The 15,433-nt window shown below is 35.5% G+C and overlaps 4 protein-coding genes across 5 annotated transcripts in view; all 4 read right to left on the bottom strand.

The window, feature by feature from the left end:
* Positions 1–2,695: 2,695 nt before the first annotated feature.
* On the bottom strand, positions 2,696–4,487 carry Csp4 (chemosensory protein 4). Its single transcript, XM_076379243.1, has 2 exons — positions 4,252–4,487; positions 2,696–3,023 (listed from the first exon to the last, which is right to left on the bottom strand). Exons 1-2 carry the CDS (start codon positions 4,442–4,444, stop codon positions 2,827–2,829), a joined length of 390 nt encoding a protein of 129 aa, XP_076235358.1. The 5' UTR covers positions 4,445–4,487; the 3' UTR covers positions 2,696–2,826.
* Positions 4,488–5,299: 812 nt separating this feature from the next.
* LOC143179844 (protein sneaky) lies at positions 5,300–9,488 on the bottom strand. The gene is made up of 6 exons (XM_076379244.1): positions 9,138–9,488; positions 8,665–8,880; positions 8,136–8,437; positions 7,802–7,989; positions 7,188–7,718; positions 5,300–6,713 (listed from the first exon to the last, which is right to left on the bottom strand). The coding sequence occupies exons 1-6, from the start codon at positions 9,426–9,428 to the stop codon at positions 6,070–6,072; spliced, it is 2,172 nt and encodes a 723-aa protein (XP_076235359.1). The 5' UTR covers positions 9,429–9,488; the 3' UTR covers positions 5,300–6,069.
* A 1,342-nt stretch (positions 9,489–10,830) lies between these two features.
* On the bottom strand, positions 10,831–13,067 carry Csp3 (chemosensory protein 3). Of its 2 annotated transcripts, none has more exons than XM_076379241.1 (3): positions 12,931–13,067; positions 11,905–12,104; positions 10,831–11,239 (listed from the first exon to the last, which is right to left on the bottom strand). In XM_076379241.1, the coding sequence occupies exons 2-3, from the start codon at positions 12,098–12,100 to the stop codon at positions 11,043–11,045; spliced, it is 393 nt and encodes a 130-aa protein (XP_076235356.1). In that variant the 5' UTR covers positions 12,101–12,104; positions 12,931–13,067; the 3' UTR covers positions 10,831–11,042. The 2 variants fall into 2 exon arrangements, with proteins under 2 accessions (XP_076235356.1, XP_076235357.1); XM_076379242.1 differs by lacking the exon at positions 12,931–13,067 and adding an exon at positions 12,629–12,645.
* A 30-nt stretch (positions 13,068–13,097) lies between these two features.
* Positions 13,098–15,433, bottom strand: part of Krt95d (phosphofurin acidic cluster sorting protein KrT95D) — an 85,387-nt gene continuing 83,051 nt past the window's right edge. The window contains exon 13 of the transcript XR_013002028.1: positions 13,098–13,219. The gene's annotated coding sequence lies outside the window, so the exon portion shown is untranslated. The remainder of the gene's footprint in view (positions 13,220–15,433) is intronic.

Raw genomic sequence — 15,433 nt, 5'->3', positions numbered from 1 at the left:
GATTGCGCTCGACATCGTTGCTCAACAAAATTTTATTATTCGAGAAGGGAGGGGATCACAGATTAGACACCGTCCGATCGTCCACCAAAACATGATTTACGTTGGCTTAATAGTTTCACGGCGGGGCCTGGCTTCGTGGGGTCACCCGTAATCCCTTTTATTGCTACAAAGACGTTTTACGGGTGACGGGTCTATCTATGTGGAATTTCAGACGATGGCTCGTCGAGGAAGCCCACTGGGCAATAAAGTGTCCGTAGGAGTTCATAAAAGTCGACGATCTCATTGAAAACGCGCTTTCCAGTTTATTCGGGAGCTGACGCGAAGCTGTTAAAGGGGTATTCCCATTTGGAGAATCGAATATAAGGGGACCCTTTTTTCTTTGTTTTTTGAATCTCAAGAAATTATAAGGCGTTAAAGGCGCTAATTAACAAACTTTTTGTATATCTCCCTTATTGGTTACAGTCTGTCTTTGGGTGTTAGAAACTAGTTGTATCAGTTTGCTACTGCACAAGCTTGTTCACTCGCCCACCCATTTACTCGCTCACTCACACGAAAAATCGTTTTCTATTTAGCTTCCCATTGGAGCTAGCTGGTTTTTAGTGGAATTAAAAAATAATTCAATTCTTTTTACTTACTATTTTGGATCTATAAAATTAGCAATATGAGTATCAGTTGTATCAGTAACTTAGCTATCCTGTATAATAATTTTTCCCAGATGAGTTTAGTAATTATAAAGGAAGTTCAAACATGTCAGCTACTAGACAATATTTGAAATTTTAAAAAAATTGAAAGTACATTCTGTATTGGTGTAATCCAATTTGCATGAATAATGTTTAAATTCTACATTTTTTGAAAAGAAGAGGAAAAAGAATTGAAAAAAATTGCTCTTATAATGGTGCCCCTAAGTGGAATGCCCATTTCATCTTTGCCCACAACTGTGAACAGATGAATCCCGAGGAGTGCTACTCTGAATACTATTTCTTCGACTTTGTATTCTGCTCTAGCAGGTCAAACATCGTCTACTCTCAACTGCATGTACCAGCACGTGATCTCTTCGTCCGTGCTTCGCCACGTGATTTTTCAGAAGAAACTATCGGTCAGTCTTTGTTTCTAGTCACGCGTCTCTGTTACACACTGCCCCTAAACCTTTTCTCCCCTCTTTGGAAATCTCGGACTTCTAGGAAACCAAGGCAAAGGATTGTCCTAGGGACCTGGCCACCCACGTGGACTGGCTTTACAGCTTCCCCGAATATCCGGATACGGGATATTTTCGGTAACTTTAAACCGCAAAATGTAGCACAAGATTATACAGCCTCTCCCACCCCCACCCCTGACCCCTTTTTTCTGCTCTTCTCGAGTCGCAGTGAAACGGTAGCAACAGGAAGCTCTTTCGGATTACTGATCTCTGGTGCAGGGGTCTACTGACTCGAAACGTTTGTAGAATTTAAAGATTCTTAACCCCTTGCCTTAGGGCAAGGGGTGGATAAAATGGACCATTTTTATCTTGAGGGAAGTAATGGATATTTAATTTATACTATCGTTTATTTACACACTTACTTGACCATGATGAATAGCTGGTAAAAGTTATGATAGAATTAAAAAAACTGGCAAGTTAATTTTTGTTTTACATCATATTACTATGTACACACATATGTATATTCAATGAATGATTCATTAAATATGTGTACCTGAGCTGGTCATGAGCCAGTCTTACTCGTAGTTCATTTCTTTCAATATTGAGTTTCATACATATTAATTTCTGTTAATTACTGTATGCATTTAGGTCTAGGTATTTCTTTCCTCATCTATTCAACTTTCTCCTGATTTTATCACTGTTTTTCCAATTCAAAGAATCTTGAAATTTTTCCTCATTCCCCCCATGTATCCTGCGATGATTATCATTCTCAAAACAGGTATAAAAAAAATATCATCTATGGTTGCATTGATTGCCATTATTACCACGCCAAGCGTGCGCTTGATAATAAAATCACAGATCGCTCCCGTCGCTTTTACGTGATTATTAATCAATTTGAATGTCACGTGAGATTGCGTCCTCTTATGACAAGTGATTCGATAAGGCGTGTGCAGTGATTGCAGTTTCCTTGGCGAGGTTAATGCATCAAGGAAGACTAGTTCACCTATAGCTTCTTATTCTTCTTTTTCTTGCGTATTAAAAACGTTTCGTGTTGAAGATCGAAGGAATTCGAAAGGATAGATGATAGATCCTCGTGGGACGCGAGTTCTCTTCGGGACACCGGATATTATTATAGAGACGGATCCCTTTTGGCCCCGCGTCAAACACGAATCAGGTTCTGGGCTCTATTCGGGGTTGATAAATTGACCAGGGATCCCTAAATCACAGTTTGATTAGGTTCGAATTGAATACAAGCCCTGAAATGATTTTGCTAATGAAATTCAGGCTGGACGATTTTTCAACCCCCGAGGGAAGTATTTTTCATTGTTGCTTTCAATGAAATAAAGTTTTAAGTGCAGTTGTAAGATTTAGTTTAAATTTATTTTATGCAAATAGAAATTTGATAATTTAGTATCATAGACGTGGTTTCTAATCTTTCTGTTTAATTCGAATTATGCACACTAACAAGTTTAAAAACTTGGAGTAGTTATATTTTGCAGTTAAACAAAGTTTTTTAATTAATAGGTTGGAAGTAACAACTGTATGTAATCTGGATTCTGTTATTCAAAAGATAAACAAGTAATACGAGATATTTAAGATTTATCTACGATAAAGTTATTAAGAATTATGTGCGTGTGCAGAAAGCATGGTAACGTAAAAATTTGTAGGTGCTGAATCACAAAAGAGTTGATTTAGTCTATAGCTCTTTCTTTAGCTCGATTCTGAAGATAACGCTGCCTGTAGGCTCCACTTGGGTCGTATTTCGCCTCGAGAAGACTCCAATCCTCTCCTTTGTGATCGATTAAATGCTGAGAAATTTTGTCTGCAAACTCTTTCTGTTTCTCGCTGCAGGCTGAACAGTTGCGTTCCAATGCATCAGGAAGGTTTTCTGAAATTTTCATAAAAAATTGTTTCAAACTGCAAAGTGTTTCCACATCCTTACTACAAAATCACAACTCAATTTATCGCGAGGGACATCTTTCTAAGATCAACTCGTACTAGTCTTGCACATTAGTTATAACGATTACATATTCTAATTTATTTTCCAATATCCAATTGCTGGGTGCGTACCTAAGTTATTTTGACAGAAAACAAGTGGTTCAAAAAATGAGCATTTTTGTGCAAAGTTGAAAAATTTGTATATTGGGAATCCATAACAATAGCTTAATGATACGATCATTTTCGAGCCAGACAGGTGCTGAGTCTCTAGATTAGCCTAAATCTCAATATATTGTATTTTCTGAAAATTCGAAGAGATCCAGAAGATTAGATTATATCGGAAAAGATGTCGTTCCTTTGTTGGAGTAATTGTATCACGCCGAGGACTTTTCCCAGATGGCAAAGGACGCGTCACTGTTTCAACGCATGGCCTTGTCCTCCGTGAATAGTAATGATGCTCATAAAATTGCGGTCGACCGTAAAACGACGGCGTCCCGCCCAAGAACATCTGCGGAATATGCATATAACTACACGAACACGTATGTGGTACGTGTATTCCAACATGTTGCATTAGTGATGCGACATGTCCAGGAGACTTCACAATGCAGTGATACAGTTTCTGTCAGTTTTGTGCTCGAGTTGGTCGAATACGAATCAAATATTTTGCTATTTTCAGGAATTTCGAATCGAGATGATCGTAATACAATATAGTGTACGAGCACAATAGAAGGGTTACAGTATCTATTTCTTCGTTATAAACTCGTGGCTGTACCCCTTGTCTTTTGGACTTGTTTTTTACTGTCTTATTTTCTATAGTCTTGTAACTTGTATATATCGAGTCGCAAACTTATAGCAAGTGAACAGTATATATGGAGAACATTGATCATTTAAATTTTATGCATAATGACTTAAAGTGAAAGACTTCAAAATTTGAGGATTTAATTATTCGAAAATTGGGAAGGAAGGAAAGTGTTAAGGTTGCCACCTTAACTATAGTATAATTATTGTCTATCATGAAAATCATAACTATAACTGAGTGTTTATTTCTCTGCAGAGAAAATTCGCATTTTTTTAATTTGTTAATCTCTATAAATTATCCCACAGTATTTTTCATGTCAACAAGAATTTAGTTAATATAAACGCTGTGACTCTACTATACCAAAGGGTTGAATACTCACTTTTGAGTTCAGCTGCATCCGGGGTGCAAGCACCTCGATCCAACAAACAGTTCACATATCCATTCAGAAGTCTTTCGCTGTTGATAACCGCGTCCACATCGATGTTATCATACTTCGTTGTATACTTGTCCTCGCTGAAGACTTCCACGAACGAGAAGATCAAAGGCACGAGAACAATCAGAACAGTCTTCATCTTGCTCTGGGAGATTCGTAGCTCTAGGTTTTTCGATCACTGAACATCGAGCTTGTTAACACAAACGTTTTATATGCTCGGGCCATAGCTCGTTAGTCCCATGGAATCGTAACCAATTGCTTATCATATACAAAGGAAATTGTACTTATCGTGTAATTCGCTAAGAGAAAACAAGCAATAGAGGATCATTTCCTTCTGCGCCGCGATATTGTTAGATAGAAGGACGACTTACGTCTGAATGGTAGTGCTCAATTCAAAAGTGACGTTCTTCAGGATCTTATTATTCACTTAGTTTTTACTGATTTTATCCCCTTAACTTGTGAGTTTATTTAAAAAAAAGAAAGATACATGTATAAATTAAGTTATTAATAAATAAGTAATTACTACAAGATAAGTAAACGAATCGTTAGCTTCTCAATGATTTTGTGATTTTCGCTAAGTTCGAGGATGTAACAATACCTATTTTGGATCAATTTGCTGAATTGGTAAATTAGCTTTGGAGTATTATGTATGTATATCACTCGTTAGAATAGAGTGAGTCAAGAGAATATTTGTAGTGGAATCTTTAACCTTCTTTTACATCGTATTACCATAGTTTTTTCCTTGAATTCTTTTTTCTCGTTCTACACTTCTTGGAAACTTCTGACGTTCAACAGAGTCACAGAGTTCCTTAGAATCGATAAGACTCTGTGATACTGTAATGATTCTTTGCGCGCATTATTGCGTATTCCGTTCAGGCGTACGAGGCTTCGTAAATTCAACGCGGTGAGTACCTACAGATCTTGAGTTCTCGTTCCTACCTCGTGAAATCTGAAACTTCTTGTCGACTTTGCTACGTGAGATTTATACGCGGGGATGGCCTTACCATCTACGATGATATCGTGGTCTCCCTGAAAATCCTAGACAAGTTTGAATCTTTGTCATAGAGACTTCAGAACTTGAAACTGATGTGAGGAGTGCATCTTCTGATGACGATTGTATCGTATGACAGTGAGGAATTTGGAGGGAACGTGATACAGTGTGCAGGAGCGACGCGATAGTTAAAGTTGGTGAATTGTTGTGACTATGAATTTCAGGAAACCAAGCTCTTTGTGTTGTATGATATTCTATATTCTATAACATCAGAGATTTAAGGCTTTCACTGCACGGCGTCATACAATTCTCGCTGTTGAAGTTTTCGGGTGTAAGCTGGCATTGCAGCTGGCTTCCTCAGGGGTCGAAAGACACACTGAAACTGAGTTTCATGGGAAGTGTTTGCAAACAATGCAGTGTAGAATATGTCATAAAATAGTACTTACTGTAGACTCCTGTAATGTTTAAGAGAATACAGTAACTTGTAGTGTAGAATAATGTAGAGCAGTGCAGAGTATTGTAGATTATTTTGTAGAATAGTATAGAGTAGTACAGTATGTAGTATAAAATACTTCCTACTCTATAGTCAAGTTCTCCATTCTGCATCGTTTACTTTTTTTTTTATTCAGCCTCTTACAATTTTAAACTACTTACTTAAACCTTACTTCAAAAATAATATACTTAAAATTATACTATACAAACTAACACCTAGACATAGCAACACCATCACTCAAAAGTGATTAGATGAATTCTTCCAACAAGTAAGACTACTATCAAAAATCACTGCGCTGAGTGTCATATTCCTCCGTATCAGTTTCCGGTACATCACTGCAAGCGTAACAGATTTTCCCAACATCCCTCCAACACTCTGCACAGTGAACGAAAGGACACCCTGGCGTTGTACACGGCCTATACTTCGGTCCCCTTCTAGGCTCCACTTCCCCACAAATCAGGCACCTGTCTCTAGCACACTCGAAGAACCTGAGCCACCCGAAGACCTCAGGGTTCTTCGTCCTCAAAGCTTTCCAGAAGTCCACATCGTGCTCCAGACGACGAGTTCTCACCAACCTTCTCACCTTCGCCTTCATGAACCTCGTGAAACCGATTCTACGTCTCAGACTCTCATTGTACAGATAGAGCACACGTCTTTTCTCCCTTTTTCGATAGAAGAATGAGCAAATTCCTCTTCGAGTTCTCTGCGTGTAGACAGATCCGAAGATCAGGACGAAGATCCCGAAGAAGGTTCCATAGATCTTGAGGGTTATGATAAGGGGGAGCTTCGTTGGCCTTGGAAGACAGGCACTGTTCGAGATGACTGTCTTTATGTGTTTCTTCACATTGAAGCCGCGCACTGCGCTTCTGATCAGAGAGGCTATTACACCTGTGCCACGGATCTCTAGTGATAGGTCGTGTTGTCCTTCCTGAAATTTCAGCGCACAGATTTTTATGAATACCGTCTTATATATTGGAAGCAGCAGGGTTTGTTTGAAAATTTTTGTTTCATGTGGATATTAGGTGAAGCTCAATACTTGCACACTTTTGTAGACTTACTGTACTAAATGTTTTTGAACAGCGCGATATAATTTTAAAGGGTGATTCTATATGCCAAAATAAGACGAAAATCAAGGATAACGATTTTGCGTTTGAAGCTTCGTTCATTCGAAGCTTATAACTATAAGCGTCTAAAAATCTGGTGGAAATCACCAGAAATGAGCTTGCAAGGAGGCCTCCAACAGTGATGGTCCACTCGTTAGTATAACTCTGACGCAAGAGAGGGGAGAGACCATTCACTATCAAACAGTGAATACGATGCAAATACTGCATCATTCACCATCGAACAGCTGATCTGTCTCAACGAAATTCCTCTCAAAACCTAGTATAATCATAAAACTTGCCTGCGTGTACTCCATGTAAGCGTGTCTTCTAATCAGATCCAAGACTTCATAGAAGAGCCAATCCAAAATAAGGAACGTGCTGGCTGAGATTATTTCTAGCAATAATTTCACAATTTGGCCTATCAGATGAAACTTCTCGGCCTTGCTCGGTTTCAGGCTGTAAGGATCGACGAATTTCTGCTTCTCGATCTTCTTCAATGGCAGCAGCGTCATGCTACCGCGTGCTTTTCTTCTTGCGTCGATTCTCCGGAAGTAGGGCGTCACGTATATATTATCATGCTCGATATCGTCCAAGTATTTGTCGTGGTAGGTTTGAGCGCTGAGAATGATCTTCAGAAAGACGAACGACAAGCACCTCTTCAGGGTGACCATTATAGACTCGAAGAGCCTCCTTCGCGCGGAAAATTGATACATTACTGCTTTGGCTGCGTCTGCAGCATCTTGCACGTCCAAAATCACTGGAGGCTTCTTTATCTTGTACTGCAATTTCGCGTTTTTTAGGCTACTGGTCAACTCGTCACGGGCACCTTAGAAGAATGGCCTTGTTTGACTTAACTTTGAAATCGGCCACCAAGGAAATTACAAAAAAAGTAAATACTGAAAGTCATACTTTTTAGGGCATAGTAGCCTTCACCGATACCACTGTCAACTTTTCCTGTAGGATCGCAAATACTCGAACCACCCAGTGCCTGAACGAGGTTGCAGACGAAAGTCAGCTTCATTGGCCAACAGAGGAGCCAGGCAACGAAAACGGTAACTTTTTCGTAACATTTATCGTAAGCATCGCTGAACATATCTCTATAATCGGATGACAAAATTCAAATTAATATGTAATATAGTAAAGTGTATTTTCACTCCTAAGTTAATTTCTTCTCCTTTTTCTGCTCTGAAAAAGCTTTTGGAAAAGATTGTTTAATTTATAAGAAAATTTCTGGAATTCATACCTACACCTTTCCGCACCTCGACTAAGCTGTTCTTCACACCGAGTTTCGACCTTCATCTTGTACTTCGCCTCGTACACATCAGCCTCCGATTTAGCTTTCTCAATTTCTTGCTCGTGCTTTTGTTCAATTTCTTTGCTTCTCTTCGTATCGCCTTGTAATTCATCCAGATAATCATTCTCTTCTTTTAATCGTAACATTTCTTCTTCACCCTCCACTTCTTCCACGATTGGACTGATCAGTTCCCTCACTGAAGCTAAAGTCTCTTTCACTTCGTCTGCATCTTCTTTCATAGCGAGTATAGCCTGGCGATTTTAATAAAAATATAGTGATGTTAGAATTAAGAATTTTTTTTATTAACTCGATTTTCTTCTTATAGACTTGTTACTATATATTTATTATTTACTATTATATTTACTATTATTTACTAAGATACTACAATTTAATTTTTTATATTTTTATATCTTTCTATGGTTTATATACATTTTGAGCAAAATATGTAAAAAATTAGCAGTTACTTATAAAATGGTACCTGCTGAAATGGTTTGAACATCAAATCAAACCGAGTCTTGGTGAGATTGTAAGTCAGCTGAGAGGTGCAAGCGAAAGTTCTGACGACTTCTTTAATATTGTACATCAAATTAAAAAAAGGCCCAGCAATTAAATATCCTAAAACCAGTGCCCTCAGCATACTACGACCTGATCTGCCAAAGAAAGCTGGAATCGTCAGAAGACAAACGCATCTCACCTATTACATTAAAATTTCGTACAAAATACCAAATTATTACCCTTTTTATCACTTTGTACTTAAAATCTTGATTTTATTAAAAAATAGATTAGACTAACCCAACAAAGAGAAACATTAATTAATCAAATGTGAAGATTAAGCATGTATATCGAGTACACAGATAAAAAAAGTATTAATTTTTCATATTTCTACATATAGATTTTCTCATAAGTATTTCCAATCTAATTTTTCAATAATTCTATTTGTCAATTGAGTACCTGAATCGAAGTGGCACATCCAATCGACAACATAGTAGTGAGAATGACAGCGAGACTGAAGCTGGTGTATTTATCAAACTGCAGGTCAACGATGATTAACTCATAGAAAAGTACAGCCATGAAGAAACCAAGAAGGAAGCCTATGACGGCGCGCGATTTTTTGTGAGTGCCTATTGGGTCGTAGCAGATGTGAAACAGGGTTGGAAAGTTCCTCGAGTAAAACTTAAAGAAGTTTTTCTTGAATCTCTCGACTCGAAGACCAAAATTGGTCGTGCTCTCTAATCCAGGCATTCCTTTTGATTTTGAGTGACAAATTTACGTAAATCGAAGAGTTAATGGGTTTTTGGTTAAGAGAGGAACTTCTGAGGAATAGTTGACTTGGATCTTCAATTTCTTACTCTTATTACTCCTCTTTTGTACTGTTTTTATTTTTGTATTATTGTACTGTGCATCTTACAGTGGCAGAATTGAGAACTTTTAACGATACTTATAATATCGAGAGATTTTCAAAATTTGGCATGAAATTAGGATAAGTGATTGGTTCGATAACTCGATATTTTTAGAAATCGATTTGACAAATGAATTGTTTTTTCTTTTTCATTAGTATTTGATTATTTCAAATTTTTTATATTAAACTATCCTGTATTTAAAATATTTAAATATTCCACATTTGTTATATTTAAGTGTGAAAATTTTTAAATGTCCAAATTTTTAAGTATCCAATCATTTACGTAATTGACAAGTCGTTGAAAATGACTAAACATCCTTGACCTACAAACAATCCTTTACTTTTTCCTCTCACTTACAACACAATGATTACTGTGTCATTTTCCTCTGAAAGTAAAGGAGACTTTCAAGATGGTCAAAATTAATGCCAACCTTAAATAGAAATTACTTCTCTTCAGTCATATTTTCTATCTACAGTATTAATAATAATTGATGAATCACTAAGTTTCTCAGTACGAGGCACTGATTGTTACTTATAATATTAAATATCAAATACTTCATGACACTTTGATTGTTAATATCACAGTTGTGTCATTTGGTCGACTGTAACAACATGGAACACTTTCCATCTCCAAAATTACGTAATGGAGTTTCAACGTTGAATGACACGCGTGGGCAGTTGAAAATGACGCGACGAATATCTAAAACAACGCTTTACGAATACAAATTGTACGAAATGACCCTTCGTTTGTGTCAGTGTCGAGAGGTCAGCGTGTGCTAGTTCACGTAGTAAAAGCAAACTGGAAACAAGTATGTAAAAGCGAAAGTGGAATCGTGGGTTCACTGCAAAAGATGACCAAAACGAATTTAACTTATAGAGCATAAGCAACTAGCAGAAGGAAAGTTAATCAAATAATAATAATGTTAAAATATGTTTAAAAAACATTAACATTTTGTACAGAGAATTGAAAATGAGGTGAAGTTTTTAATTTGAAAATTCATCATTTATGGCACCATGACTTACTGCTTGACTGCGGATTTTTATGCATTTGCAGAAAATTTGAATGTGTAACAAAGTCAAAATACACACTTATACAAAAATATTTAAAAGAAAAAGCAAAGTAGTAGATATTAGGTTATCTAAAAAATAAAGTATATTTTTATGAAAATCCGAAATCTGTTACTTATCGCAGTTTAATTTCACAGAATATCACGAAGCTTATAAATTGTATTCACGACAGCTGGATTATTTTAAACAGATTTATTGATTTAGAAAATTACCATAGTACATAGACTAAAGAATGTTTCTTTTGTTTGTTCTGCCTAAACATACAGTGTTGGAATTGATAAATAGTTAATAACTGTCTGTCGTTTTCTTTTTCCCGTGAATAATCGTTTTAATTGACTCAGCCGTCCTCAGGGACGACATCAAAGAGCATCAGCGTTTCCAGTTGACACTCAAACCTTGATTCCTTCTTTCTTCGCCTCCTCCTCGAATTTTACTCTGTACTTCTTCTCAGGATCGTATTTGTTTACGAGCTTCTGCCACATTTCGGGTTTTTTATCTACAAGGAATTTGATGACCTTCCTGGTGACCTCTTGCTGCCTTGCCGTGCATTTCTTACATTCGGTCTCTAGGGCGTCTGGTAGAACTTCTGAACATTGGAAAAGAATTGATTAGAACTTTTTAAATCAAATATACATTGATGGACTAAAATTTAGAAACACTTTCTAAGTTAAGGAAAATAAAAATAGAAAATTTAAATAACAGTGAACAATTATGTGAATGTTTTCATTACATTGAGGTGAAGAACATTATAGATATTATTGAAAGTTTTAGTATGAAGTCCAAAGTATCGTGATGTATAGTTTAATTTTAAGTATTATCGATTTATCCTAAATTATTGGCCTATAGTAAATGTTGAATATTAAAATGCTCTTGAACACTAAAATAAAAATTTATTAGCCAATTTTTTATTATTATTCAACAATTAAAAAAATATTATAAACAGAATATTGTAATAATGATTTTAATCGATTTTAAGAGGTCTCAACTCTTTTCTTCTATTTCTTTTATCTCTGAAGCTACTAATCATAATATTAATTAGCATATTTCTTAATCTTTCTTCATTTTCCTTATACTGAAGAATGTATTGAAAATATCACATACAAAATTAAATGTTTAACTTTAAAAGGAATCTTTATATATAATTTGAACTCATGAAAATAATCAATGACGACATATAAAAGGAAATACGAGCTTCTAGAACATACGCGTTCTCTAATCGAGATTCAAGATGGCTCCTCTGAAGTTACTTACTCTTCAACTCATTGCCTTCCGCGGTGCACCTTCCCTCGCCCATCAAGCATTTAAAGTAATTGGTCAGCAAACGATCGCTATTCAAAATCTGGTCCACATCGATGTTATCGAATTTGTCCGTGTATTTATCATCAGGACGTGCGGACACGTAGGTGACCGCCACGAACGCGAGCAAGCAAACCACTGCGAGTTTCATGTTTCTACGAAACAAGAATTCTAATTAAGACCTGTACACCTTTGATCTGTCCGCGAATAATGTATAATAAATCTTGTCATATGTGAACTTCTATTAGCTGAAGATTCTTATAATTATCCTTCACTTACACAGAAACAGATTTTCTTCACTATAATTTAAGGCTCTTTAATCATTTTTAGAAATGAGAAAATAGGAGCTTACGAAAGAAATCTATTTTTCAGTGAAAGAAGTAACAATGCGAAAATGATAAAAATTTAGTAAATAAAACTACCGAAAATATAGTAGATAATACCAAATCATATACTTTAATAAAAAATATTCTACAAAAATTTGAAATTGATCAGATAATTTAGAGAATCCAATAGATGTCACAAAGAAAGTAAAAATGTTACATAAAAAACAATCCTTTCACAATATTTCACACACGTGAGTCGAAAAATGTTATCTAATATTTTAAGACCGCCAGGCTAGTGCACCCCTTTAATACAACACTCACCCCTTCCCAACGAGCAACTGAAATAAATCTACCTCGTTCTCCCTCAGAAATCTTAATAAAATTCCTCTTCACAGAACCAAGAACAAGAACTGACTTTACTCGTCAACTAAAGACGACAGAGCCGAGAACTTTGCACAACGTTCGACGATCAACACCTTGACCGCTCCAGCTACAACTGCTCTAGTTATTCTCAAGGCAGTCAAGAATCCCAGCTCCACGAAACTCTTTGGAGCAACGCAGTTGATCGTCGATTCGTCGCAGACGCACAACCGTGATTCATCTGAACGCGAACCAATAACAACAGACGTCGCGATACTCGCGAGCACTCACTCACCTGTACGTGTTAACTGCGATTAGATGCAATTCTAGAGATGTCCCCGCGACCGATGCTTATATATGCCCGATCGGTTGGTGGTAGGATAATCGCGGAAGCTCGAAGGTGGGAAGAACGGCGCTCCTAGCCGAACCCCACCTGGAAATATACTTCTTCGCCATTGTTTTGTGAGGATACCTGAAAAATATTCGTCCTGCTGGCCAATCCGACGACGACGCGCATTTTTATGAGTTTTTTAGCCCCGTCGCTGTGTCTGATCGCGTTCTGAGGTGATCTCCTTGGGATGTCTCTGAGAATTAAGAATCGACAAGGTAACTGGGTTTCGATTTGCACGAGGATTTCTTGGTTGTTTGACTATTTTTTGACGTGACATATTATTCGAGTGTTACGAATTTGGATAAGACTCAAGTGAGAGGGGAGTTTCCTCTTCTGTTCGGAAAAATCGATTTTTTTAAGATTTGTTGTTAACGAAACTATATGGTAAATTATTTTCAGTCTTTCTGTATGTTTCTGTTGTATGTTCGAGTGATTATAATGTTCTTTTAGAGAAGATTCTGTTGCACATTCTACCTATATTTCTTCACAATACCTATGTCCCTTTTTTCGGTGGTTGACATGATTTTTAAAGTATCGTTCTATCATTTGATCAAGGCGAAGAGTGATAAGTTGTGCATTCTTCATTTATTACTGAGTCATTTTTCAGAGTGAAATTGATTATTTGGGATTAACAAGTTGCAATTTTCGCAAATATTTTTATTTTTTATCAAGAGAAACAAAAATTTTCCCTTAATGTTACCAATGTGGCCAAGTGGCTGCGATTGATATGTAAGTGACAATCATACTGGCTGGTCATGAATGTTCTAATAAGTAGGTAAATACATGTTTGGAAGGTTTGATAGCAGGTTGTAAATAGACTAATAAAATATTACGAAAACGATATAACAATGTATTATTATAAATAATTTAATTTAAGAACTAAATTCGACCCTTTTAATCCCATTATAATACTTTCCTATAATATTGATTATTGAGTCGTAAGATATCAATATAAAATAAAAAAAAAAACATAGCATTAGTAATTTCGATTTCTTTTTCAGGAATCAATTCTTTTGAAATTTGTTCAATATCCACATCTATACATTATTCTGCTTATAAGTATTATTTAGAATAAAGTGCCCTGCCAAGTACTATGCGTGAAATAATATTTGAAATATGCTCAGGTATAAGAAGAACGAGTTATTAATGCAAGAGTTAATTCTAGAAACGTGTCTTAATGCTTATACCACGGCACGAACTTATAGCGAGTGAATAACAATTATAGGAAGAAATAATATATGATTGAGATAAAAATAATAACAATTTTTAACTTTATTCATTTTCATTATACTTAGAAGAAAATTGTTAAATAGTAATCTTTTACTACTATTCTTTTATTTAACATCGATTAACAGGCTTTAATCCCATTGTACTATTATTTCTAAAACTGATTAAAGCAAATTTTTTACTTGAATTTAGTTTGCTTAGTAGCTCTAAACTTAGAATATCGTAAACTGCATAGAAGCAGAATAAGAATCGAATAGTTAATAAAAACATTACAATTATATTCATTATTAATTTACTAGATAAATAAATAATTAATGGTATAATTTGCATCAACTATACATCAATCATCACCTAAATTGAAATAAAAGTATAAATTCCACTAAAGCTGAGTGCCTTTCATGAAACCTCAATAATATTATTTTAGTTTTATATTCGAGTCTTTCTTCCAAGAAAGAGTGAATAATCGATTAATGGTATAATTTAAGTGTAATTAAAAAAGGACGATATGAGGATGGTTTTTATATTATTCAACTCAGGAAACCGTGAATTTATTGTGAATAACAATCGATAAATTAGCATAGTGATAAATTAAGGTCCAAGGAAAAGTTTTTCCTCGTTCTATTTTTCTTTTCATTGTACACACTTATGTACACATTTGCCAGTGACGAGACTGAGTTTAACATGTAATCACGAGTCCTATTGACTCTAGTATAGCTTCCAGGAAGCAAATAACACTCGTTAAAATAAATATGGTATTCGATGTATTGAAATATTGACAATATTGAAGAACACAGTGACTCACGGTTTAATAATTATTTCTGGCTAAAATGTTGCACATTCGTTACATTTAACTATTTCAAGAAAAGAGTTAATAAAATTTGAAATTTGTGATTTAAATGTGCAAAAATATTGTTTATTTTTTATTAATATTTATTGATATTCATTCAAATTTTGATTTCTGTATTAATTTTCTATTCTATTTTTTTTAATTTGTCTTAAATTTTTTTTGTATTAATTGTTAACCCTTTGACTAAACACTTTCAATACATAAAAGTCGATAAAATTGATATGTTTCATCACTACTCGTCTGCCATACGAGAATCATTTATCATATAAGAGTCATAAGAGAACAAGAAATAATCAAACTTTGCTCCTCAGATGGAATAATGTTTAGCATTTG

The sequence above is a fragment of the Calliopsis andreniformis genome, chromosome 5, assembly GCF_051401765.1.
Source record: "Calliopsis andreniformis isolate RMS-2024a chromosome 5, iyCalAndr_principal, whole genome shotgun sequence".
NCBI classification, from domain to species: Eukaryota; Metazoa; Arthropoda; class Insecta; order Hymenoptera; family Andrenidae; genus Calliopsis; species Calliopsis andreniformis.
Note: the sequence above shows the minus strand (reverse complement) of the source record. Positions and strands in the feature narration are given on the sequence as shown.